Below are 27,727 nucleotides of genomic sequence, written 5' to 3' on the forward strand. Positions count from 1 at the left end.
ATAATAATAAAAAGCAGAATGGTTTAAAACATGCTAATCAAAACATTTTGCCATGCAGATGAGAATAATTCTGAGTATAAGTGTATTTCTGTCATGTTACCTGACTGTGGCTAATACAAGAACCTATTGGTCTTTCTGTTCCCTTCACAGCTGAAGGCTCTCGGGTTGTAGAGCTCCCTTCAGCATGCGGAAACGGAGTCACTTGCCACTGCATTTTCCAGCATGTACACGTCAGAAATTATCGTATGTTTCCAAGTAATTTGTTAATGAACAATTATACTTGAAAACTTTGCCAATTCTCAAGGGCTGATCTGACTATATCAAGCAGACAATTTTAAAATTGGTGTTATTTTTGAAAATAAATATGAAACAATGGCCAATAGAATTGAGAAATTCTAAGGGACTGTTATTTTTGAAGCTAAAAAAAATTCCATGCACAACATGAAGGTCAAAGAATATCCTGCAATTCATGAGCAGTCACCTACAGGCAACCCCCAAGCTACTTCCTGACCTAGTCCTTTTCTTTGTGTCACTTCCCTTAAAAAACAGGCATAGATATTTCAGAGAGATGAACTGGCTGAACAATCATTAACAGAAATGCCTGTGAATGTAACAGTAAACTATTCAGCATTCTATGATGAAAAACTGTTCTCTGAAAGCAGAATGCTCTTTCAGGTTACAAACGGAAAGAAGGATCTGGAGACAAGTTTCCTCTCTACTTTAACTGAAGCGAATTTTATGGTGCTCCGCAAGAGGGCTGTCTGGACACCGCGACCACATTCTCTCCATGTTGCCTTAGGTACAGCATGGTTAGTCTTGGTCCGGTAAAGAAAAATTTCATGCAGTGTTAGAGCCATGGCATACAAACCTCTCAACTGCTGATTGAATTTATTTGCATTTTTTTTTAAAACATGTTAATTTAAGCTAATAGACAGGTTCATTACAGTAGTGTTAGGGTATGGATTTTAAACGTCATTGAGAACATCAGTAGCCCATCATGCAGAAACTTTATGAAAACACTGAATTTGGATAAATTTTGTAGCCATACTGTTTAAAGTGACACATTTAGAGTTGTCTCCTCAGCTGTTCCTTCTGGATGATCTGCTGGCGAATGAATAACAGCAGCTGTAACAGCAATAATGATAAGCTCTTGGATCAGTGTGAACATCTGAGAATTTTGCTCAGCACTATTATAATAAAAATCTCTGTATTCTCCAAAGTACATATATACAGAGATATAGTATTAAGAGCAATTTTAGTGTAAAAAAAAAAAAGATAAAAGAAGTGTAAAAACCATACGACTGAAAACATAAGCCCATGAAAGCAGCAGCATAGCCTTCAAATAATAGTCACAAAAAAAGACTTTGGGAGGATTTGCTTCAAATTAGATATGCAAAAAGATTCAAATTGCGAAGCACTTCAAGTAATCTTTTAAATATGAAAGACCTGATTATATGAAAGTAAAGCAATATTTTTTGGAGAAAATTCTTGGTCCATACATTTTAAAAGTGCTTTTTATAACCCTCTCAGTTTTAAAAGGTATTTTAAATTTCTTCCTGGGTCCCTATCTAATCATGATTCCATTATAACACTGTTGCTAAGCTTTTCGGTTGCTTTAATGATTAGGCAATTGAAATTATTAAGTTGCTATTTAAGTTGCAATTTTTTTAATCTTAAGAAGGTAGTTCTGGCAAGAGAATGAAAAATAGAACAATCTTTAAATTAGTCTATCCCTTAAGTTTAGGGGGTTAAACTAATCTCCCATATATTGGGGATGTTTTTATTGTTAACTCAGGTAAAGCTCTTATTTTAAAATTTACAAAATCTTGAGTACAATACAAAAAAAGAAAGATCAGATTTAGATAATGAGAAAGTGAGCAGAATGCCCATAATAATTAAAAAAGAAAATATATAAAAAATTGTTTTTCTTTCTGGCTTGCATGTAATTCCAGTGCCATACCGAAATAAGTAAAAGACCACTATCATTTTTTAAAAAACCGCATATTTTTAATTTTATATTTTTCATGTTTATAATACAGAAAATAAATGTGTAACAGCAATCTGTCAACCCCAGCAAACAGTTCAAGTAAAGCAGAACAAAGAAAACAAGAAGCTCTATTTTGAGAAAAGATGCCTTGTACACAGATGAGAAATTATTTTCTTTTACTTTGAAAACCCTTATTATTAAATATAACTGAATTGATAGTAAAGGGGAAAAAAAATTAAATACCACAGAAGAACAGATCATTGCTCCTTTTAGTCTGGTATCTGATATTGGACAGTGGCCACCATCAGATTGTTCTGAGAAAGACAACAGAATTCTTTTAAGAGAATTTTACATTTCTTGGCAATTAAGGGTTTTAACATAATACTAGGCATTATGGAACATCTATTCTGCTATAAAGTTGAAAAGATCTCCTTTCCCAAGCTCAATCAGAATTTGAAGTGCTCTAAAATCTACACGTGTACTCAGACTGTCTTGAAAGTTGTGCTTGTTAGAAACCAGGCTAGATCTAGCAATCCATCTTTGTGGGTGTTTGGCAAAAGTACTCTCTGCATGGCTCAAACCCCAGCCCTCAACGGCTGTCAGTCAGTCAACACTTAGCTCAGATCCTTTGAAGAACTTTACCAAAACAACAATTTAAGGATAAATAAGGCCTTTAAAAGTAGAACGTACAAAGCACATATGCAACAAACCAAAAATCTAGTTTCCTGCCAGCTAGCTTTACCAACCTTGATTTTCTTTTGTCACATTTTCTCTTTACAATCTGAACCCAACTGTTGGAAGGAAGTTGAGACTCCTTTTAGGAAAATAGCTATTGTTCACCTTTATCAATTTTTATTAATGTTTTTCATAGGTATAACCTGGATAAGAGGAGTGGAAAACCATAGCAAATCAAATCAAAAATAGAAAGTAAAGCAGTGAAAGGTGTATGGGACAGTTTATGGAAATTGATAGATGAATATAAATATCAGCAAAGAGAAAAAAGTCTGATGCTTAGACCAGGAGCGAGAGGAATTTTTAAAAGGGGAAAGGAAGTTTGTTAGCTCTGCTTTAGTGTTCATCCATGTATGTGAGGATGGGGGAGGGGGGAAGAGGAGATTGAGGGAAAGAGAGATCTCTCGATACCTTACCTGAGCTTGAATCAAGGTGCAACCTCAAGTTCACAAACACAGAAAGAGTTTTAAGCCAAGAAATACTTGGCAACACAAGCCTACGTTCTGCTATCTTTGAATAACAGTCCAAAAGATAGACTACTACATTCTATCCTTGCAAAATTATTCAGGAACATTCCAAGGACAAGTTGTATGGCATTATAACAGACGCTCCTTCTCTTTGCTACAGACTTCTGTTTTACATGAACCATTCTGGGAAAGAAACGTCAGTACCTCAGCTACGTAACCGAGCTTACTTTGTTCCAACAAGTTATGAAGAGTCAGCTGAGCCACAGTAACTCACCAAGCCTGCTACAAACCATCAAAAAGGTAAACTATTTTAGCCTAAGATAACACGTTTCAAAGTGTGTTTGCCACCAATGGAGTACACGTTTAAACAATGCATCTCTGCTGACGTCAACAATTTGGGCACATGCCTGAGCTTTCACACATGTAAGTCTCCTCCACAGAAATACCGCATCTGCAAAATTTTATGACTCCTTCTTACAAATCTCCACTCCTACCCATAAAATTCCATCTAAAACTAGGTTTTTGCTTGTCCAACACTGAATTCAAAAATCCTTTACATGTTACCAAAGTGACTGATTGTATTGAATATACTTGTATTGAAATCTTGCGTCTGTCAAGATGCCTCAAACTAAGCCATCATCTTATCAGTTATCTCCAACAAAGTAAGTGTGGTGAAAAATGAGTGTAGAATGATTAGGGGATCCCGACAGCCTTAAAAGACAGAAAAAGACAGCCTTAAAAGACAGAAATGTTATGCTATACATAACTAAAAAACTAAAAAGTTGTATTCTTCTCATGTCTGTTTTTTTTTTGTTTGTTTGTTTGGTTTTTTTTAAATGAGTTCCAGTTTTGCCAAGTTCTATATTTTACACGGCAACTTTAGTTTGGTACTAAGTACTTATTTTTTGGCAATAAAACCATATTCATATCTATGCACATAACAGAAGAATTCAACAGCAATTAAGGTAGTCCTCTCCTAAAGAAAAGCCTTCTCCTGCTGTTCTTCCATTTGAGATTTATGTTCAATTACTTGCTCAGCATGGGTGGACATTTCTAAGCTATGGTCTCTCATAATCACACATCCCCATCTTTTTACAGCAGCCTTGGTTTAAGTTTCCTTATTATGGTGCATTTAGGATTTTTTTTTCTTCCCCCATTGCACAGTCCAAGTCTGTATCTGCACCTGTCTTCACACATAAGGGTGTTGATTTTGTGTCTGCCCGGATTGCTTAAAAAATCCTGCTGCTTCATCACGAGAGAAATATGCAATAGCTGGTTTCCCACGGGAGATTAGATAATGTTAAAAAAATCCCTCTACAATTGAAAACAAAAGACAACCTGAACTAAGGTCATATTCTTAAACTTTCTTCTGAGAAAAACAGATCTGGCATTAACTCAGTCAAAAAGTCAAACTAACACCTTTCACTTTCTGATAAAATCTAAACAAGGTACACTATGAAAAGCAAGCTATTTTTAATGTCAGAAAACGAAAAAAGTATAAGCCTGCTCTCAAGCAGCGACACTGTGCTTTGAAGGAGAAAATAACTATCACAGTTGTTGAAATAAAACTTATTAAAGACACTACCTCCCAAACCAGAAAAATACTGACTGGCAAAAAGAGGCAACCCGCCGGTTTGCTGGAGCAGGTTTCCAGCGCCTTGGGCCGGAGAAACCAAGGCTTTCCGGCCTCTCTTCACGCTGCGTTAGCACACCTACAGAAGAGAACCGCCCGCGCCCAAGGGGTGGCAGGCTGCGCCCGGCAGCCCCCCGCGTTACTCAGGCAGCCGCCCCCAGAGGCGCCTGTCCCCCTTCACAGGGCCGAGGCCACCGAGAGCGAGCACACGGCGGGCGCAGAGGGGCGTAGGAGCCCCAGCGGGCGGAGCAAGAGGCTGAGGCGAAGGGGGAGCCCGAAGGCGGGCCGGGAGCGGCGGTACGGCCCCTCAGGCCTGGGCGGGAAACGGCAGCCCCCTCCCCTCCCCTCCCCTCCCCCAGCACAACCCTCCGCTCCGCCCCGCCCCCGCCGACCCGGAGGAGGAAGCCGAGGATGGCGTCCCTTGACCCCGGCCTGGCACGGAAGAGCTCACGGGGGAATGATGGAGGTGAGACAGCGCCGCGGAGGGAGCCGAGCGGCGGGGATGCGCGGAGCCCTGCCGAGCCGTGCCGGAGGAAGGGGCCGGCTGGGAGCGGGAGGGGCCGTTAGGGGCGGGGTCCGCGCGGCGCTCTGCCAACCCCCTGCGCGCGCGGGCGTTAACGCGCGTGGGTGCTCCCCTCAGCCCCCCTGCGCGGCCGGTAGCCCCTGCGGCAGGGGCGGGCGCTCGGTCGTGCGCGGCGGGGCCCCCTCAAAACACAGCGAGCTTCTGCCTCCCTCGGCTACTGGCGGGACCTGGGAGCCGCCTGCGGCTCCTCCCCCGGCGGTGGTGGCGGCTGGGCGGTGAGACGGGGCGAGGCGGCGACCGCGAGCACGCAGCGGGGACGGGACCCGGCGCGGAGCCCGAGCTGGTGCTGTGCGGCCGTGGGGCAAAAGCAGTTCCTGAAATAAGTTACCGCCTCCCTATTTGTGCTAACGCTGTTGGAAGAGAGATAACTTTGTTAAAGCGAGGGTTTCCCGCTGTCTACCCAGCGCAGACCTTCTTAGGTGAAGGGACAGTAGAAGTTTTCGTGAGGTGTTTTTTGAGGAGCAGTTTTGATTGGCCTTTTTGCCCCTTTTTATTTGTGTTTTACCGGTTGCAGTGCAAGAGTGATGCTCTCTGGAGAGTTTCTTTGATGTCTGTGAAGGTTTTATATACTATCAGAATGCGCTCCAGATTTTTTTAATGTGTATATTTCATGCCTTTGGCTGCCTCCTTATAGATTTCTCTTGTTAAGTGGGATTGTCTGAGGCTTTTCATCCTCTGGCTGCGCTACACAGAGTAATTTGATAAAACCAAAAAGAAACATTGGTGTTAGAGACAGCTAAAGTAGCCTGGTTAGAAATTTACCAAATCAAACAGTTCTGTACGTAGCCAGTTGTTTTTATATTTGTTACAATTTACAGGATTTTTCAGTGGTAAAATATTTACACTAAAGCTTGTGCAGATATAATTTACTTTTTTAATCCAATAGTTTAAGATACTTACAGTTGGAAGTATCTTAACGAAGTTAGAATTTTGCAGGCTTTGCATCGACGTCTGAAAAGTCTTTTGTGGATTTATAGCTGTACTTTCTGTTTTGATAAAGTAAGGATTACAGTTAGGCTGTCCAGATTTTGGCAACATAGATAAGGCATCTACATAACAGGTTTCCTTTACATTACTAGCCTGTGGTTTGAGCTTGACTTCATATGGTAAGAAGCTGTATATAATTTGAGTTCAGATTTTTTCTTTGTCCTGTGCGCTAATGTTCTCATAAAACACTGGGACAAAGAGAATAGGTTTTCCTCTCTTGTCAGCTTTGTGCATAAGTATCTCTGAAAGGTCTTCCTCTGATGTTTTTCTGTCGGTTACTAAGCGAAAGCCAGGCTTTTACAAATTTTACCTAACCTGACCCCCCCTGCAGTGAGAAAATCTTGTCCATTGAATCTCCTCAAACTGTAGAAAGTTGTCAAGGAGATGCAGACTGGCGTAATTAATTGTAGTTATTTTCATAGTCCTGTGCTACCACACTCCTAGCTCAGTTTAAATGTGCGTAAATCTGTGTCTAGGGGTGTAACTTACAGAACTGTACTTGCAGATGAGTGAACTCTCAGTAGAGCAACACCATTATTCCTTCAAATAAGGAAGTAATGAACTGTAGTGATGTCTCTGAGATGAAACTAGATATTTATATATTGAGATGCTGTAAATCTGGTTTTGGGGCAGTGGATGGGAATGAATGGTTGTGGTGTCCCCTGCTGACTGTCTGACCGTACTGTCAATGGGGTAGGCTCCTCTGTGGTTGCTACACTCTTACTATGCTCCACGTTTGTAGCTTTATCTTATGTTATCAAATCTGGTGTTTTGGTTGGGTGGTTTGTTGTTTTTTTGGTTTTGTTTTGGTTTGGTTTTAGTTGAGATAATAAGATATTCTTTCTGACCATGACTGCTGTAAAAGCCCTGCTGTTTTATAATGAGCAGTGCTTAGTCAGGGAAAGAGCAAAACAAGTTTAAAGAAATAAACAACAAACCATACATCTGTCAAGCCTGATGGTATGTAGTCTTATATAGGAGCATCTTTTCTACATATATGAGAACAGGAAAGGAAAAGGGAAGGAATGAGTCTTGAAAAAAACTGTTCATAAAGGCTAAAAAGTAGAAGTGGTTGATTTGAAACTTTCAGGTTTGTGATCCCACAATTACATAAATGGTAAGTCATGAGCAGATCTAAGAATTGCGAAGTCCTGAGTTTTGAGACAGGATTTTGTACTCCCACTGTGATGCTGTTGACAGTGATTGTGCAAATTATTGTGGCCTTTCTGCTTTCCTCTCTGCAATGCTAATGATAATACTTAATTGAGTATATAATGATTAATTTATAAAATGCTTTGAACATCCAACCTACTGTGAAATTTCCAGTTAATGTATTCTTGCAATATGCAACTAGTTTATGTAACATAAGCAAAGTAAAACATTGTTTTTCTGAGCAGGTTGATGAATGATGCTCAAAATAGATTAATTTCAATTTGGTTAATATTGAGGAATTTGTTTTCTGTTATTGTAGTATTATACTTAATTTCATGAGTGCTAGCATCCAAAATGACAACAATATTTAATACATAGGGACTATGAGGAAGAAAGAAGGAACAAAGTTATTCCAGAAGGAATGGTTAACATTTATGTAGGAAAGACTGTCAAAACAATTTCCATAACAAAAAAGAAGGATGTACTGCAGACTTCAAAAAGAGATTTATTCATTATATTGACTGACAGGTTTGCAAAGTGGTACAGAAAAATTTATGTGCCTTAGGGCATGGAAAACATGCATTATTAACTCTGTTTTAAAAGGCTCTTTAACTTCATTGTTGCCAGATGGGATGAGAAAAGTGTCCTGCACTGCAAACGGCCTACTGTTCGACATAATCTGGAGACAGCTTTGGTGGATGAAGAAGGTTGATGACTCTAAGGTTTGTACCAGAAAGCTGATTTTATGCTTGCATTCTATAATGTAAAAGGACTGCGTGAAACTCGGAAGTCCTTTGTGTTTGGGCACCCTAAAGCACGTAACTGCATACAATTAGCATACATCTTTCTTCTTTATTGTAAAGGCAACTTAGGAAATTCAGTAATTAAATTAATTTGACAAGGTTATTGCTTAATAACCTAACAGAGTCTAAGCTGTATTCATAAGTATAATATTTTACTTCATTAATTTGATCAGAAATTATCTCATTCTATCAAAGCTACCATGCATTGCTAAATATAATATTAGGGTGTTGTGGTTTAACCCCAGTTGGCAACTAGATGCATGCAGCCGCTTGCTCGCCGCCTCCCCAGCCCCCCGAAGGGTGTGGGGGAAGAGGGGAAAGGGAGGAAAAGAAACATCATGGGTTGAGATAAAGACAGTTTAATAGAAACAATAACCGAACAGTAAAAATAAAAATAACAATAATAATAATGACAAAGGTCACTCTCACTGCCTGGTGGTTTGGCATCATCCTGAGCTGTGATCGTGGATTCCCACCCCCAGCCGAACACCATTTATATACTGAGCATGAAGTCTATGGTATTGAATATTTCATTGGCCATTCCACTGTTCTGTCTGTACTTCTATGTGTAGCTGAAAAAAGTCCTTGAATAGTGTAAATATCATGTAGCAACAACTAAAACCAATGGGTATTATTGACATTCCTTTCACAGCAATCACTAGAAAGAAAATTAACTCTTTCCCAGCTGAAACTGGGACTTAGGGTAACCTAGTAAAGCAGAAATTTATTTTTGCAATGCAACTTCATTTAAGTCAAGTCTTGGTTTATAGCTGAAAGAATATAGTGCTTCTGAACAGCTTGGAGCTTTCACTGAAGGATCAACTTGAGGATGGGCTTTACTATGTCTTTTTTGTGTTATTGTTTATTCTTAGTTATGTTATCTTTTATTTACAGATGTTTGACAGAATCAAACCATCTGATGAAGCTTCTGCTTCTTCAGCACAAGGTGAGAAGTTTAAAGTAGTGGGGTTTGTAGCAGTTATTCTTTTTTTAATGTAATAATTAACAGTAGAAGCATTAGTTCACCTTGTAGTTTCAATTGCATGCTTTGATTTCCTATATTTCATTATGGAACTTAGATGGAAGAAGTGACTTCTGAGTCATCTACAGAGTTTCCATGTAGATGTAACTTTCTTGTCCTGTAATAAGCTGTTTAAGACGTGGAACGTTTTATCTCAGTGATCATGGATGTAGCGGTATAAACGTAGATTGCCTAGTCTTGATCCCAGAAAAATCAGTAGAAAAATTCCCACTCCCCTCAACCATGAAAGAGCAAAGTTTATTTTATTAAGCTCTTAAAGGAACTTTGAGGACAAAAGGATCCTTCTCTACATGCTTTCTTGAGCTTACTAAACTTTTTATCTTCCTTTAAAATGGTAAGAGAAGTAACTAATTGCAGGTAAAGCTCTATTCCATCTCTTTGATATTGTGTTTTGTTTTGTTTTTTCTATAGGAATTGAAAGACATGGTGTTGAAGGCTCTCTACAACAGGACAGCAATAGCAGGTAAGTTAGTGATGATCTAATTGGCATCTAGCTTACTGCTTACACAAAGTAAAACAGGAAGAATCTGTTTTTCAACCTTATGTGTTATCTTGTGTAATGGATGACAGTGATGCAACATACACCAAGTGTATGATGGAAGTCCTTTTTATCTTCTACCCACGTACTGTTAAAATCTGTGGGGATGCCATGTTGTAGTGACCAAAACTAATGTGTGGGTGTCAAGATTTCTTTGTCTTTGGTCGATTTTTTAATTTTTTTTTAATTTCAAAATACTAAAAACCGGAAGAATGAAAAGATGACTGCCTTGTTCTGGAAAGACAGTTCTCTTCAGGTTACAGCCAACTGAAATTAGCATTTGTGTTTGTTGTGCCTTCAACCTTTTATCCTTTGTTCTGTGTCTAAGAAAAATTTTCTTTAGTGAAAATTGCTTGGGATTACCTTAAAATTTGTAGTCCTATTTGCCATTACCGTTCTGAAATAGAAACTTTTACCTTGCAAGTTTGTTTCAGCTCTATAGTAAGATGGATGCTTAGAATTTCTGTGTTAAGAACGTCAATTAAACAACCCAACATTTCTCATTTTCTTACTGATACGGCTTGGTAATATTACCCGCTTCTTTCAGTTTACACACAAGAGGGCAAGAAGATCCTCGGCCTGGAGTATCCACTGTGCAAAATAGACAAGGATACTGCAACTGTTGCCATGTACACTACAGTAATCTGGAACAGGTGAGAAGGCTTCTGCATAATTCAGCAACAGGTAGCAAGGAGTACCCAAAGGTTTTATCAGCTTATAAAATATCACTCTGTACACTGAAGAACCAATACTGAATGAAAAATAATCAATTTGTGAAATGCACAATGTATGCACTGAGAAGAAGATACCTTTCTTATCTGTTACCTGTTAAAAAGATGCTAGTGGTGTGGCATGGCTACTGCAGTCTGCTTTTCTGAAGTGGTACGCTGCTGTGGATTGCATTCATTTGGTTTATTTCTGTGGCTTCAATCTTGAGATCTGTGTATATTGTGAAGTATCAGGGTTAATTGGATATCAAGGCTGAGGACGTTTGATCAACTATTTTCTTTTGTGTTCTTTAACTCTGTTAGTCTCCTGTGTTTTAGACTTTTTTAATTAGAAAGTAGAAGTCTATTTAGTCTTTTATGCTTGTGAAAATCCCCCTTAATTCAAGTGAATTGCAGGATATTTTTTCATATGAAGTTATAAAATATTTTAGTAGTCATTCATAGATACATTTAGAGTATTTGTAGTAGTTACAAGATATTCGTGAGCAGCTGTGAGATTTGTGAGAGGATTTGTACTAGTTAGAAGAGATTTGTGAGCATCTGTCAGAGCTGCTAATTTAAGTTCCAACTCGGAAGGGTATTTCAATACATTTTAGTATTATTTGAGACTCTGTAAGCATGCTTAAAAATTGCATTGAATCAAGGCCTTGAAGTAGAAAAGGCTGAAGATTTTTCTTTTTATTTAAACATTTTCATAGCATCAGTGTAATGTTTAACCTGGGAAGTAATTTTTAGGAACAGGCCAGTGTGTTAATAGTATTATTACGCTAGTCATCTGTTTTATCTTTCACCAGCACATTTTCAGCTCCCAGCACAGGCATTTTACCACTTACTGTAGGAATCGTATGGGTACCAGTAGCTTGATGGAGCGTTTCCTGCAAGATGTTTTACAGCATCATCCTCACAGATACCATGACAACAGGTATAATACAGCTGTCTTTTTCTTTTTTCTTTTTTTTTTTAGATATGTGTTGGTAGAATGCATGTGTTAAAAGTTCTTATTTCTGTTCCACTGAGCAGTAAATTTTCTCCATTTGAGGTGAAATCTACACTTTGAAGACAATTTAGAAAGCAGTGCATTTATATAAACGTTGTCCGAGTATATTGCTTTTCTGTTGTCTCTGCACTTTTAAACTTTGTTTCACTACTTTAGGATTTGATACAACCCTATTGATAGCAATTAAATGTGAAGACCTGAAAAAAGAAGGAATATATGGGTCAGTGGGTATAATGGCAGACCATACACTCTGACGTGCATTTACAAGTTCTTATAATTTGGGCTTTATTTATAAGTACTTATATGTATAATTATAATTCTTAAAATTCTGGGCTTTATATATATGTATATTTAGCAGTATATTTTGTGGTATGTTTTGAAACAGTTCATAATTTTGTTTTGTTGTTTTTGGATAAAGTCATGTGAATGTTTATACATTAATTTTTCATTATCCTTGTAGTTCACACATTCAGTTAGTATTTAGATGAATTGGCCAATTCATTAATGCTCAGATTTTGAAAAGTGTTCTCTTTAATTATCGTGTGCATGCTTACTAGTGATAAGAGGGTCAGTGTGTAAGTTTTTCTCTGTAGATGAAGGGAAATCTATTCATAGAACTATAGAATGGTTAAAATTAAATCTCAGTTAAATCTTATTCCTTGTTTGTTATGTTCTGCAAGGCAGACAAAAATCCCACTCCAAAACCAGTACAGTGTATCTTGATATACAACCCTGCTATAGATCTGACAACAAGTAGAAGAGTATTTTGTCTGAAGGCAGTCATATTAATATGAGGATGTGACAGAACAAGCTAATAGGCATGTCTATGACAAATTAGCCAAGGGCACGTACACATCACTACAAATAAATGAATTAATCCTTCCATTTTAAATAATTTTAATTCTTCTAGATTAAGAACATCCTCAATTTTTTGCCATAAAGAAAATACAGGACTCACTTTAAGGCAACACCCAAATGAAAAAAGCCCTCTCTTGAGGTGTCACTAATACAAGGTTATTTCTTTGTTGAATGAAACCAACTAATGAGGAAAATCAAGCTACCTATGTTCCTCTAAATTGTTGGAAGAAGGAATGGAATGAGAAAAATAATGTACAAAAATCTGGAGAGAGGAGGAGGAGGATAATCCCAAATCTAGGCAGAGTTTGTAGAAAGAAAAGCAAGATGGAAAAGAAAGTGTGACTAGGTTTATATTGCAATCCTTTTCTGAAAAATTACTGGAAATAAAATGTCGCTGTGTGAGCTGACACAGGCGGGATGCAGGAACAACCACAAAATCATGGATGAAATGCAAAGAGTATATTTTAGTTACCTTGCAAATCGGGGGATCTCCGAAGTGGCACACAAGTGGGAATGCAGGCCCCGTGTAGCTTGGTCCTTGCTAGAGAGTTACTGAACCTGCTGTTTTTGCCTGGATTTCAGGGATTCACGCAGGCGTAGTTTACCACTGTGCTTTGATCTTTCCCACAGCAGGGCAGGAATCTCAAGCATGTTTGATAGGGTGCCTCTGAGTCTATTACAGTCCTATGCTATCTAAACACAGATGTTCTATTTGTCAAGCACACAAGATTAAACAACAATTAGTATGATATATGTGTTTTTTGACACCAGCTGCAAGTCACTTGAGCGTGTTTGCAATCTTCCTTGCCAATCTTCTGTTATTTTCCCCGCATTCCACCCCCTCACTCAAGGGACCACTTCTGCTGGGGCTGGCAAAGCTGGAGGTGTCCATTTGGGCTTGTGGGGTGTAGGGCAGGGTAATTTACAGAGGTATGTAATAAATACATATAGAAAAAGGAATAAACATAATTTTTGAATCGGGTGTCCCATTCATCCTGTCAGGGAATTAAACCACTCAGCCAGCCAGGCACCATCAGTAGATTGTTTCATTCGATGCATTAAGTCCTAGAGATGTTGAGTGTCATCCTCTACTCTGGCTGATTCATCAGTTATGTTGAAGCAACATGTGCTTTTGAAATGGAAGCAGCGTTTATGGTGTTGAAGGAGGAAATAGTCCACTGTGAATCAATTTGGTAGTGTTCATTGGTGCACAGCTGTTACCTACTCAGAAAAAACAGCAATGAGAAACTATCGAAATATACTTAGCATAGTAAAATTCTGTAATTCAGCTACTGGGCTTGGCATGCCAATGGAACACATCGTCAAAAGTTCTGCAGCTGTTAATCTTCCCTTAATATAAAAGGCAGATGAGTTAGTTACAGTAGAGGCTAACCAAATCTAAGTATTTACATGTTCATCTTGTGGAACAGTACCCAAGGCATGTGCTTGTAGTACAAGACTACAAAGCATGACAAGCCAGCCTGTGATAGGGCAGGAAAACAGGAGTATCATCGCCTTCCAGTAATACATACGCCATTGCTCAGGCTCCTTCAGCTAATACTACTTTGAGTTTGATAATCTGTTACGGGGTAATTGCTCAGACAGATTGGAGAACTACGTCTTGTGCTTTTTCAGATTGAACTTCAATTCGATGTTGGGTTTGTGACTCCAGTAACACCATTCTAATGCTATCTCCTCTAGATAAGGCACAGGTATTCATCAAAGATAGCTGAAATACAAGAACTTGAGAATCTGGTATCAACAGAGGATGACAAATAAGAGGAGTAGTTGGGATACATAACCATACGGTATTCTCAGGGGTTGTTATATGAATCTTCGCATTTAGACTAATAGGTTGTGGTCCCACCATGCAATCCGTCGGTGTGAACAATTCCATTTCGCCTGTAGTTAGTATTTTGTGAGAGATACCATCTGGAAGAATTTCAGTCCTCACCACGTTTTGTACTGTAGGTGTTATAACATGGTCATAGAGTGTTTGATTATGAATGTTCTGTCTGCTTAACAAAACAACTGCTTTAGTAAGATGTGAACTCCAATGTTGTAAAATTTTAGTATTGGTTAGTTTTTTCAGTTGTTCCTTCAGCATCTCATTCATTCTTTCAATCAAGCCATTAACTTGGGGATAGTAGGCAATGTGGAATATCTAATCTATCCCTAGCCCTTGAGCCCAGTCTTGGAAATTATGGCCCCTGAAGTGTGTTCATTGGTCACTTTGTATTTGGTCAGGAGGTCCGTATTGATGAATGAGTTGTTCTAGTGCTTCAGTTGTGTTATGTTGATTAGCATATTTGGTGGATTTAGCAAAAAACAGTCTTGGCACTGTATCCACAGCAGTGAATACTTATTGGCACCCCCTTGACAGGGACAGGGGCCCCATATGATCGACCTGCCAGCTATTCAGAGCCCATTGACTGTGTTTGCCTGTGGCCTATATAATGCCCTTAAATGTAGGTGCATACAAGTAGTACAATTATTTGCATGTTTATAAACATGTAATGGCAAAGGGGTTTGATTGTGAGCAATCATCTCTCGTGCGTGTGCAGTATAAGCTGATTGATGTCCACAAGCTATATATACATTTATAGCTTGAGCATGTACTTCAGCAAAGTCATCTTACCTACTTCCCTGTTACTTTGTGACTCAAGTGAATTATTTTTGATGAGCTCAGACATGCCTTACTTTCAAGGGATACCTTTGTATATATTGCCAAAGTTGTTGCTATATATCTGCCCCCCATATAGGGTATCTTATGCCAACCTTCTTGCACCCAGTGGGGTAACCACATCGTGAGACTTTTGAATACAACCCAATTGTCAGTTCCCTTCAGGGTAGCAAAAGGTGCTGCAATCAGTTCAACCCACAGACTAGATGCCTGTACACCTGTTTGCCATAATATAATTCCTGGTAGTGGAGCATATGCAATTGTTCTCCATTGTCTTTGTCCAGCTTCCCATACATGTTGCACTTCCCTCAGTAAACCAGGCATCTTTTTGTGCTCTTTTATTAACTCGTCATAAGGGGGAGCCTCATCCACAGGAGATGTAGGGATATCTCCAAGGGGAAGACTTTCCCCTAGTGTGGGCATATGATTAAATGATACAGTTCCTAGAAGAGTGGCATGTGGAGTGATTACGTGTGGTTTTCCTGGTAGAAATCGTTGCCGTAAATAACGTTTCCTTTTGCATTGTGTGGCTGCCTGAGCTACCCTTGCATGGACCCTAATGGAATCATCAGTAATCTGCTCATGAATGTGTATGGGTATGTGTACAGTCACTCTGTCTTGGCCTGTGATTCTTTCAATTTCTTGTAGTGCCCAAATTACAGCTAAAATTTGTTTTTCCATTGGGGTAAAATGTAGTGGAGCCTTGTAACGCCTTGGGTCAAAACCCTACAGGTTCTTTCTGGTTTTTTGGCCCAGTCATCTGCCACAATCCCCACGAGACTATACTGTCTGGAATTATTACTTATAATTCAAAAGGATGTCCTTACCTAGGAGTGTATAATTGTGCATGCTCAATCAAAGTGTTTTTGCAGACATCAAAGGCTTCTTGCTGTTGCATGGTCAACTGCTAAACAACTTTCTTCCTAGTTAATTTCTGCAGAGGGCATATTAATACCACCAGATGTGGCATAAAAGTCTCCAATAAAATAAAATCTATTCACAGTACTTCTGTTGGCAGATGAATGCACCGTAAGAGGTGCATGGCTGTCTGTCATGTATTAAAGTAAGCATCTGTTTGGGTCTTGCAAGGTCTGGTTGTAACTTTCAAATGAAACATCACATTCTCTCTTTAATTTTTTTTAAAAAATTATTTTAATTGGATTTGCCCAGCTGTTACACATTGAAGCCTTGTGGTTTCTTGTGTTGCATATGAGAAATAGCCCATATCTGTCTGTTCTGTTAATTCTGCAAGACATAAATGCTTGTACTTAAGGCAGTCCTAAAGATGTAACTGCCAGTTGCAGAATATATAAAAATCTGCTGTTGGCACAGTGAGGCTGAACAATCATAACTTGACTTCTTATAGAAGTGAGTCAGAAGTTGTAGTATGTCTGTGAGAAACAGTAAGCCTGGAATTCCTTGGCGACATGTGCAGAGTCCCTATCAGACGGCCACGTTTTGTAGGGAAAGGGGCATTTATACTCAATGGTATTTTTATACTGTGCCATATTATAATGTTCCATTTCTCTACAAAAGCTCAGTGTTAATGAGTGATAGTTTTACCAGTGAAATAACCTCTTTCTAAGCTCACAACTTCAAACAAAATAAATATTTTTACTTTTTCTTGCTTTGCTGTATTTATAGAATGATCATAATGTATATTTGGCCATTCTTAATGGATTGTTGCATGAAGAGGGTAACTAACTAATGCCCAAATTGTTATCTTTAGCTTTGTGGAACATTCCCGCCTCCCCCTCCACCATTTTTTACAATGGAATATCTCTGCTAAAGTAGCAGAGCTGGTAACGAGTTTGTTCATTAGGTGTGATGCACTCTAGGTAATTACTCTTTTTTTTTTTTTTTTTTTTTAAAAAAAAACAACTATTGTTTGAAAAATCTTAAGCATATTTACAGTATTTATATAAAGTGGTTTTTTGCCCTCCCCTTTAGACCAACCTATGACGACATGCCACTCCCTGTCACTCCAGAGGCTGCTAGGATTGCTTGTCTGTCCCCGGAAGAGACAGAGAAAAAGAGAAACCAAGACAAACAGGAGATTTCCGGCAAAGACCAGGAGTCCATTGGTGAAATATGCTCTTCCGTTCCATGCCTGTCTTGTGAGAGCACAAAGAAAAGTTCTGTAACACAAGCATTTATTCAGAAACTAGAAAGACGGCAGGAACATGTTACAAGAATATCCCAGCAGTCTATGGGCATTTGTAGCAATGAGAAATGGGATACCCTGAAAGATGCTCAAATTGCAAATCATAGCTATGAAGGCCAGTTTAAAACTGTGATGAGCCCTGTACCTCAGCGTTTTTCTGCCAGTCGTTTAATCCATAGTTCTTCTGTTAATCCTAAATCAGGAAAAAATGATATGAGTTTGGCAGCATCAAATCCGATTCTGCATAGTGGATGTGATAAAACAGAAATGGTATGCAATAGCGATGTATTAATGAATCCATGCTTGAATCCTGCTTCAACACTGGTTCACCCAAAACACCCTTCATTTTCTCATCAGAATCCTATGTACAGCCACAACAATTCTTTACATATTACCTCAGGTCAATCTCTCTCAAAACGAGATGGTTTACGAACTCAGGATGAAACTTTGGTGTCTGATTTCCATCTCAGGGATACTGTGGGTATCAGCAGCTCCCTAGGTCTTGGGACATCCCCACAACTAGCAAGATGCAAAAACATGAAGACGAACAGAGGTGATGAAAGTTCAGTGGATGACACTATTGAAGATGTTATTTTGAAATACTGCCATGGAACTACATCTGAAGAAATTTATTTCAAAGAGGAGGATAATCCCTGTTTAACTCTTTCATCACTTCTGGACCATACTCATTTAGAGGGTTCTGAAATGAGTTTTGACTGTGATGCACCTATTCAGGCAGGAACAGACTTACCTAAGGCAGCTATAAAAGATATAGAATTCCTAAAAGAGGTCCAAATAAGTTTGCAAAATAAAGACTACGGAACACAGCTCTCTTCTGTTTTAAAAAGTGAGTCAGTAGAGCAAGTAGAAGCAGTAAAACAGGATGTTGTAGTTCATACTGAAGAACCAGTTCTTCCAGCTCTGCCTCATGTGCCTCCTTCTTTTGTGGGAAAGACATGGTCTCAAATAATGTATGAAGATGATATAAAAATTGAAGAACTTGTGCGTGATTTCAGGGAAGGTCGTTTTCGCTGCTACTTTGACAGTGAATCCTCAGCCAACTGTACAGGGAAGAGAATGAAGAAAAAAATCCAGAAGGATGAAAAAAAGAACAATATTGTTGAGGGCAATAGAACAGAAAGTGCATCAGTTAAAGCATTGCCAGAATTTAACGATGCTTTAAGTGGTGGCTCTGGTTTTGATAACCCATCTTTAGCCTCAGATACACTATGCAACCCACAAACTCTTAAAATGCCTAGGAAAAGGACATGGCGCCTGGCTTCAAGATGCCAGGTGGTTAAAGTCAGCCATGGCACCCAAACAAGTCTATTGAACTACCCTGTGGCAAAAAGAAAAATGTCTAGAAGGGAATCTGATCCAGCTGACCAGAAAGCAAGCGTTGCATGGCCAGAGAATGAAAAAACTCCAAACATGAAAACTAGACTGTGTGCCCTTAAACTTCCTGAGTCTTATAGCAAGATTATGAGTCCTGTACAGCCCAAGACAGTGGTGTATGTTCTTTCCTGCCCAGAGATTAAACAGTGTAAAGGTAAACCTATAGATATTCCCAAAATGAGGAAAAATCGTAACTCCACAGACAGCAAGGACTCTGTAAGGTATAAATACAAACAGTGTTCTTTTAAGTATTATGACCCACTGACAAATAGAATTCTGAAAACGCCTCCAAAGAGTACAGTTGGAGAAAAGGCCAAAAAGCCCTCCCATGTTCGACAGCTTTTCAGAAGTCTCAGCTTTGATGCAAACATGAGGAAACTAGCTGATGCACAGAGAGAAAGCACGCTATCAAAGTCACTCAATTGGTCAGACTTCTGTAGTTCATCTTCAGCATCTTTCCTGCCAGATCCAGGTAAAGGGAATGATGCAGCCTCAAGTCAAAAGGCAGATGGATCTTCTGCTTCCACAGAAAGAACAGATTGTCTGGTATCTGGTCACTCAGAGAGCTCTTTTAAACACTTGATCATTTCACCTTTGAACTCTCACCAGTCTGCGGTAGAAGGAGATTGTAGATTAACTCCATTTAACAGTAAAGGTACCAAAACTCCTCTAACCTCCATCAGGAGTGAGCGGTTAGAGAGGGAGAATCCAAAGGCAATGTGGAAGAGGAAAGAAGGTACTAATAAAGAACCAGTTTTTTCTAGAAAGGCTGCAGGATCTATGTCTGTCAGATGTACGGTTGGGAGGAGAGGAAACAGAGTAACTGCAGGCAAGCAAACTTCCAGAACTAAAAAACAGCAAAAAGAGGGGGTGAGAAGGAAACTTCGTCCTCGTGCCCAGAAATCTTCAGTTTTCTCCACCCATAGGTGCCAGACAAGGAAAACTACAGTGGGAAAGCACCTTAAGAAAGAAAAGCCTGATGCTAAAAAATTAAAGGTGAGGAGGAAACCAAAAAGGACCTTTCTGAACTCAACAGTTGTCACAGGGATTCCTGAAAAGAGGCAGAAGGTGACATCGGAATCTTTTCCCAAGAAGCCAGAGCGAGCTTCTTCCAAAGTCAGTAACTGGGAAGTAAGTGGAGATCGGGGTCACCCTAGCACTGTGAACCGACCCTCTAGAAGAAATTCTGCTGTACCGTTACTTCGAAACTGTCTTGTTCTACCAGGTGAGAGCTAGCTACCAAAAGAACTTATGTTTTTATAGCCAGCACCTGGAAGAAGATTGAGGAAAAGGGAACAAAAGGAGGTCATAGACAAAGCAGTTGAAGTGCTAGAGCTGCAGAAAGTACAAAGCCAGGCTAATGTGAAACAAGTACGTCTGTAAACTCAGCTCTTGTTCCTGGAATATGGGGACATAATGTATTGCACTGTTCTACTGTGTAAAGCTGCAGAAGTTGTGCATTTGAGTTAAAAAGCACTTAGAATCCTAGTTACCAGACTTCACCTGTACATTAGAAAAATGGGCTTGAATAGTATCATATTGTTTTTATGGTATTATCAGTGCGTAATAGTGCACTATAATAAGGTAAATTAGAAGCTGTATTAATTAATTGTGCCTATTCTTATTTTTCCACACAACTCTAAAGTGCAAAAAATGACTCGATTGTTGTGCTAGAAATTAAATGAAGATAATATTAATCTGGGCTGAATTCTGTGTATGTATTTTGTGTTTGTGTATATGCACACCTCCTTCAACACATAATATATACTTGCCTATGGAGTGGCATTAAAACTGATACAGTATGATACAATTCAGATCAATTCAGTGCTTTCTTGAAAAGAAATATAATTGTACATGTTTTTATATTGACTTTTTTCCTGAAACCATGTCCAAAGCAGTTATTTTGGATAAAAAGTCACTGTGGGCTCTGATTAAGCAATAATGGACGATGCTGGTAAGGAAATATGTCTCTAGGGCACTGTTCAAACGGTGGTGACTAAAGTGAAATATCAAATTCCAAAACAAATATAGCCTTAGGGTTTGGGTTGGTTCTTTTTTGTTTGTTTGTTTCTTTGTTTTTTAAATAGCCTATTGATTACATTTATAGGGTCACATTCCTTAGTGGGGGGATGGAAAAGTTATAATACAAACAAATAGCAGTGAGTTGTTCTAGAATTTCAACCTTAAATTTGAGATTGTGTGGTTTTTTTATTTTAATTTGGTGTACTGTTGGTTACATTTTTATGTACTGTAGTTGAAACTTTCTTTTTAAACTTTCAGTAAAATATTTAAATAAACCTAAAGCAGCATCCATCTAAATGTACTAGACTTCAAATATCTGTTGAAACGGATATTTAAATATCTGCTTAAAATATTTAGTTGAATTAAAATTATATTCCATAGTGATTCATGTTTGGCCACTGAATGCACTAACTACTATTATTTTATGGCAGAAAAGACCAGTGTTTTTTGGTTTGTTTTATTTTTTTCATTTGTGTTTTTTTATTTAGTAGTTATTATGATGACAGCTTATTTAATGTGTTTAGGAAATATAAACTCCAGTCTTGCAGACGTTTCTGTGCTTTAAAATCCAAGATTAATTGTTCATTTGTATTAATTTAAGCATATAGTTAAACATCATCACAACTGGGGCTCTGGATTGTAAATCTGCAATTTGGTTTATTATATAACCTATCTTTAAAGGTCTTTGCAAATTCTGTTGTTGTACAATACATCTTCAGAACACAAGAATGACATAGAAAAGACCAGACCCTGTGCTCTCTGCCATTGAATGTAATATCTGTGCATTTTTCTGTGAAAAAACAAAATCATTCTTGATTTGTTTTCTGAAGTGTCAAGGGTCACTGGTTTGGATTGAGATAAAGGTGGACTTTGAAGTGTTTTATTTTAATATACAGTATCTGAAGGAAATATAAAAGCTGTCATCATAAACCACTTGTTCAAAAAATATTTTGGGGATTTTTTTTTAATGTATGTGCATATTTCCCAGAATAAATAAAAGATGTGCATGTACTTAAGCCAGCTGGAAACTAAGTTCCTTTGCAAGTCAAATATGGTCTGACAGATTTTTGATGTTTTTTTTTTTAATTTATTTTATTTTTGAAGTAAAAGTTGATTTCTATGGATAAATTTTCCTATGGTTGTCAGTAGACACAGAATCTTATGACCGTATTGCAAGTCACTGGAAAAGGAAGGGTTATAATATGAGTTCTTATAGCCCTCTTAACTAATTGTGCCTGTATAATTTAATATTTTGTCTAATATAAAACTGATTTTTTTAAAGCAAAGTTTTAAAGGAATGGTTTTTATAGAAAGGCTAATTTTTAGATAAAGCAAAAGAAGATTTTTAAATAAAGTTTGTTTTAAAGCAAAGCTTTAAATTAACTCTATAGATAAGTCCCATTCTAACATATTTTTATGAAACAAGAATGTTTTCCTATCTAACTTCTTCCATCCTATTTTTCACAATATTGTACACATGAAGAGCATGATTTGTTTTGTGTGTGAATAAGATTTAATACACATTGTACTTTAACATCACTAGTGCATATTTGTTTACAGCCAAAAATACTGTTCTCCATACTCATTCATTGCAAGCTTGTGTTTCTCCAGCACACAATTTTTCCTTGAAACCTTGAGTAATAAAAATATCTTGACTGTAGAACGACTAATATTTTTAGCCTGTAATGTTTTGGGGTTTTTTTGTTTTTGTTTTTGTTTTTTTTTGTAAATAATGGGCCCCCTTGTCAGGGTGAGTTTTTTAAAAGGAAAAATGTATTATATTTAAATAAAAATGTGAGTAGCTATATATTTTCCTTAAAAAAGAATTTTAAAAAAGAAAAAGTATGAAATGTAACAATTTTTTAAAAAATCAGACTTGGGGTACAAGTCTGGAAGCATTTCTGTGGTTGACAATGTCAAAATAAAATTTATTGTAAGCTGGGATGTTATTCTACACCTCACTTCTGACTATTTAGAAACCTCTTCTGTGCATGCTCAATGACTACTAGGCGAAAGGGGAGATTGTGGTAGGAGAAGTAAATGTAGAAACTGCTTTGTAAAAAGAATTGATGAAGATGCGTACAAAACAGAAAACTGCAGAAACGCTCAAAATACCATGTGCATGAAGGAGAAATGAGAAATTTTCTGGGGTCTTGAGGAATTAGTCAAACACTTTCCTATTAGATAAATAATACAAATTCTGCTGCTATTAGTGGACAGCATGTTGCTTCATTAGCAGCGTGGCTGAAACTTTAAAACGTGATTGTGAAGTCTACACCAGTGGAAAACTTGAGAGCTGAAATACTTTCTCACTGAAATTGATGGGAGGCTTGGTTGGATTGGGATGGGATGGGGTTTTTTAATTTGTTTTTAACATTAGTGGACAAAGATGTTTGTGGGTACGTTTGCAGGTCTTAATCTAGAGAAGCAAGAAAAGATAACTGGATTAAAGAGGAATAAAGTAATGCTTTTTAAATTAATTGGCAGCAGCTAGATGCAGGATATTTTATAATAGTTGAGAAAAATGTTATCATTTATTCTTCTATGCATATGTAATTTTGACCTTCTGCAAGTTCATACTTAAGTTTTTTATACAGTTCATAATTTAAAAAAAATCTCTTCCCCCACAAATTACTCATTCCACCTTTTAAAACAATCTCAATTCTAAGCAGCTTGATTTTTATTATTTCCTTGTGTTGTGAACCTTGAGTGTGACCCAGACTCACAGCGTGCCAGGTGCTAACCAAACAGACTAGCAAGTCCCCCAAACTTTACATGTCTGACACTTGCACCCAGCAGTTCTTGAGTTCCTTTTCTGATAGGATTCTTTGGTTTCTCGTTCTTTCTGACAACTTTGCATCCAATGTTCTTGTAATTGTAGTATGAAAGTGCTCCTCTCTGCGACGCAGATAAAACGATGTATTTAGTTGTATTTATAATGAGACTATGACTTAATCTGAAGTTGTGTTTAAATTTCATGCTAAATTTGTGCCCAAATGAGAATATGTGTTTTTGTGGCTTTGATGTTCTTGTAATTGGTAATGTATTTTGCAATACCCTTGCTTGATGCTGTAATTTTTTTATCTGCTTCTCTGTCTCTACTGTCTGTGGTCATTTGTCACAATGTGACTTTGTAAGAATACAGTGATACTACAAACTTGTCCGATGCTGTTGTTGGATGTTCTTTGTATTTTCAGCTTATTTAATTTCAGATGTATTGTTTCCATGTTTTTCCTCAGTCGTGCATTTGGATCTTTTTTTTTACGTCGTGAAGAACTAAATTACAGGACAGGCTATTCTGTTTGGAAGTAAATCGGTGACAGGTGACAGAAGTGGATGGTGTCCTGATCTGAAGTGCAGAGAACAAGCTGCTCTAGGTGCTCCTGTGCTTGGGAGTCCACTTACTTCCCTGAGTAGTGCGAAATGATGATTCTTGATTTCTTTAGCTGTCTCCCTTTCTCTTTCCCTTAGGGAACTCTCCCTGAGAAGGGAGTCATCTGAATTCATACTTATTCTGGAAATTGGGGACAGATAAAAGTAAAATATATCTCACTTGCTAATGCAATTAAAATCCCAGAATTTTTATCTGCTATGCATTCCTGATAATCTTTTCCAGAAAAGTTTGTAGTAGCATAGGTCTGAGCATGCCCAGAAGCAAAGGTTTTGTTCTTTGTTTATGTTTTGCAGTTATGAATTTATTCATTCCTTCAGCAGAACAAATCTTGTTTTAATAAAATAAAGACTGAATTTGTCTTTTTGTAGTTTCTTTATTCTTGACATGGAATTTAACTTGAAACTATTTGCTGTAATTTGTTGTGGAAAGAACACCACAGAATGCTATGGAATAAGCTATTACGGTGAAAATTAAACAGCTGTTCACAACTGTATGATGTTTTGACCCAGTGAAGTCTTCTGTTGACTTCAGTGAAGCCAAGATACATCCATCCTGTGGCAACTGAAACAGGGATATCCTAGGATGGCATTGAAAAAGGGGATGTATTTTAGATGCCTAATTGTATTTTGGCAGCAGGAAACCAAGAAGCACCAACCACATGGCAAGCAGTTCCTTGCAGAACTTACTCATGAACAGTTTTTTCACAATGTGCACTTAATAAACGAGGGAGGTGGCTGGAAGTATCATAATGTTAAGCAGCTTTCTACTTTATGCAAAATGGATTGGCTTCTCTGTAATCATAGACCAAATCAATCCTGATTATGATCTTACAATGCACACAGAACTGTCTTCAAAGCTGCAAGCAAAAATACATTTAAGGGACTGTCTGGTAAATAGAATACTAGAATATCTTGACCAATAGAATACCCTGTGTTAGAACACCTTGTTCTTTAAATTTAGTGGTCATTTGCTGTTTGCAAGTGTAACCAACGTGATCTTTTGCAGGAGCGATGCACACAGATGTGCTAAATGCTAAAAGGCATAGGCATATTGTTTCCCAAGGCTTCAATGCGTCATAAAATTTCAGGACATGCTTTGCATTTTTTAATCCATACTTGAAGATAGCTATGTATTATGTAGTTGGCTGAATGAAGTTACTTCTGTGCTGTCAAATAATAATTCATTAAAGACACATCGTTCAACCATCTATACTTGGAGTTGCAAATGTGATACTGAAAGCAAATTTTAAGTCTGGTAATTGCATCTTTCGTGGGAAATATAGGCAATTAATGATACCCTTATGGAGTGTCAAGGACAGTGGAGGTCCAGTTCAAGTTGGAATATTTGAGAGTTAAGATTAAATTAACAGCGTGGTTTTAGTTGCCTTTGGATTCATTGGAATCGGTGGTTTGAGGTGCAGAATTATTGTGTTTCTGTGGTCCTGGAAGCCATAATGATTTTCTTGAAGTGCAGAAGTGTCGTTTTTGATGAAACACATGAACACAGATCATTATTACAACCTATGTGATTTAACAGCGATTCTAAACCTATGGTTTTTCTTTGTCTGTTCCTTCCTTAAGGAAAGCCGAAAAACAGTTCTTCCCAAATACTAGCATTCATAAACAGGTTTTTAACTCTCTCACACCCTGAAATAAAAATATACTTTAGCGTACTAAAGCTGGTCGGCTTTTCCTGTTTGCTGCGTCGTACTGTGTTAATGTTGGTACTGGTGCAACTGAAAATGTTGGTTATAGCTTACTTGGTCATTATTAGTATTGCACACGCCAGTTGCAGAATCAAAATGCACCCTTGCGAGCTCATGCAGAGAGTTGAGACACCGTCTGCTGGGCTGGAGTTTGTGCTGCAAGAATTAACGGTGAAGGGGGTAGGCGTAGTCCTCGGCATGCGTATTGCATCCCTTGTGGATGCAATGCACGTGCAGGACTTGCTTTTTATTACACTGAAGGTTTAAGATGAAGAGGGAGGTGAGGAGTAGGACTTAAAGATGTAGTATACGTTGGAACTAGACTAATGGATATTCAGTTTTGGTTCTTTTTTTAGTATTCATCTCTGTTTTGTCTGAACCTTTGCAAACAGTTGTCAAAATTCATCTACTTCCTGTGGTGGTTCAGCTCCGATTCCATCATTCTTTTTTCTGGTAAATTACTTGTATTTGCTTAATACACAGATAATATTTCTCTTTACTCCTGCTTGTTTTGATCCTTTTAGCTACTGCTAATAGGGGAAAAATTATTATAACAAAGACTGTGCACTTGCTTCTTTTAGAAGGCTAAAGAGAAAAATTGTAAGGCGGTATGTGACTACCAGCAGAATTCTCAAACACTGAAAGGAGCTCTGTTAATGTTCTGATCTAATGATGACTAATCAATCAGTTGCCCAAATGATGACGGAAACACTTGTGCTTTTGTTTTTAATGGCATTAGACTCAATCTGTATACAATTAAAAATAAACATACTGACTTTTTGGTAACATGTTTTATGGATTTCCAAATGTGTTTAACGCCTTTCATTTTCCAGACTGTTCTAGCAAATTGTAATTTCCTGAGTTATTGCCAACACACCGTAGTTTTGATTGAATCTGGGGTCAGGATAACACTGGAGTCAACGTCAGCATATTTTCACCTACCGCAATTAGTTAATTAGTTAATGTTCATACAGCACTTTCTGTGGATGTAAAGAACTCTTTAGTGTTCAGTATTATCAAGAATTATCTTCTATATTCTTCTTATTTTAAACGTCAGTGTTCAATGGTTTTTGTGAAATGCATTGGTAAGCACAATATTTTTTCCTTTTAGAGCTTAAAAGAGAACACAAAAATGAAATTGTGTTTTACGTATTTTTATTTCCAGCTTTACAGAGACTTTTAATTTTTTCTGTGCTTAGCAAATTTCTTTTTTTCTCCCTCACACCCTTCCATTTTAAAATAAGAATCCATCTGCAATGCAGACTTCTCCGTCTTTATTTTCTCAGAGTAGGGTGTGATGAGTGTCATTTGGCTGTATCATTAGTATAGTTTTATTTAATTATGTCATTATTGCCTATGCCTTCATGGACATCTCTGCCTTTTCATGGAAGCTGTAAAGGGGAGCCAAGCACCCACTCCTGTCTGTCTCTAGTCGTTGGGTCTTGTTTTATGCCTACCACATCCTTTTCAAGCTCCCTAGTGCTGCCAGTGTATCAAGTCCTCTATTTCCCTTTATTTCATTTAACTCTAGAGTATGTTGGAAAACAAATTTTTTTAGTTCACAGAAAAAAAAATTGGTTGACAGTCCATTTTCAACCAATTCTTCCCATAAGCGACTCACATTTTAGTGTGTGCGGGGGCAAAAGCCAAAAATCTGACAGCTGTATTTTGGCAAGCCTTGTGTTGCCACCATCTCCTCTAAGCTAACGCAAGAGCAGCGAGGGCTGGGACTGGCGGGCACCTCTGGAGACCATCTAGTCCAACGCCCTGCTTGGAGCAGGCTCAGCTGGAGCAGGCTGCTCAGGGCCACATCCCATGGGATTTTTAATATCTCCAAGCATGGACGCTCCACAGCCT

The 27,727-nt window shown here is 38.0% G+C and overlaps 1 protein-coding gene across 2 annotated transcripts; it reads left to right on the top strand.

Annotated features, from left to right (window-relative positions):
- Window positions 1-5,225: 5,225 nt before the first annotated feature.
- Window positions 5,226-26,692, top strand: ZDBF2 (zinc finger DBF-type containing 2). 2 transcript variants are annotated; one of them, XM_063341506.1, is made up of 7 exons: window positions 5,226-5,285; window positions 8,169-8,263; window positions 9,239-9,290; window positions 9,798-9,849; window positions 10,472-10,577; window positions 11,447-11,574; window positions 17,141-26,692. In XM_063341506.1, the coding sequence occupies exons 1-7, from the start codon at window positions 5,231-5,233 to the stop codon at window positions 19,983-19,985; spliced, it is 3,333 nt and encodes a 1,110-aa protein (XP_063197576.1). In that variant the 5' UTR covers window positions 5,226-5,230; the 3' UTR covers window positions 19,986-26,692. The 2 variants fall into 2 exon arrangements, with proteins under 2 accessions (XP_063197576.1, XP_063197577.1); XM_063341507.1 differs by lacking the exon at window positions 5,226-5,285 and adding an exon at window positions 5,411-7,349.
- The last annotated feature ends 1,035 nt before the right edge of the window (window positions 26,693-27,727 follow it).

The sequence above is a fragment of the Chroicocephalus ridibundus genome, chromosome 7 (genome assembly GCF_963924245.1).
Source record: "Chroicocephalus ridibundus chromosome 7, bChrRid1.1, whole genome shotgun sequence".
NCBI classification, from domain to species: domain Eukaryota; kingdom Metazoa; phylum Chordata; class Aves; order Charadriiformes; family Laridae; genus Chroicocephalus; species Chroicocephalus ridibundus.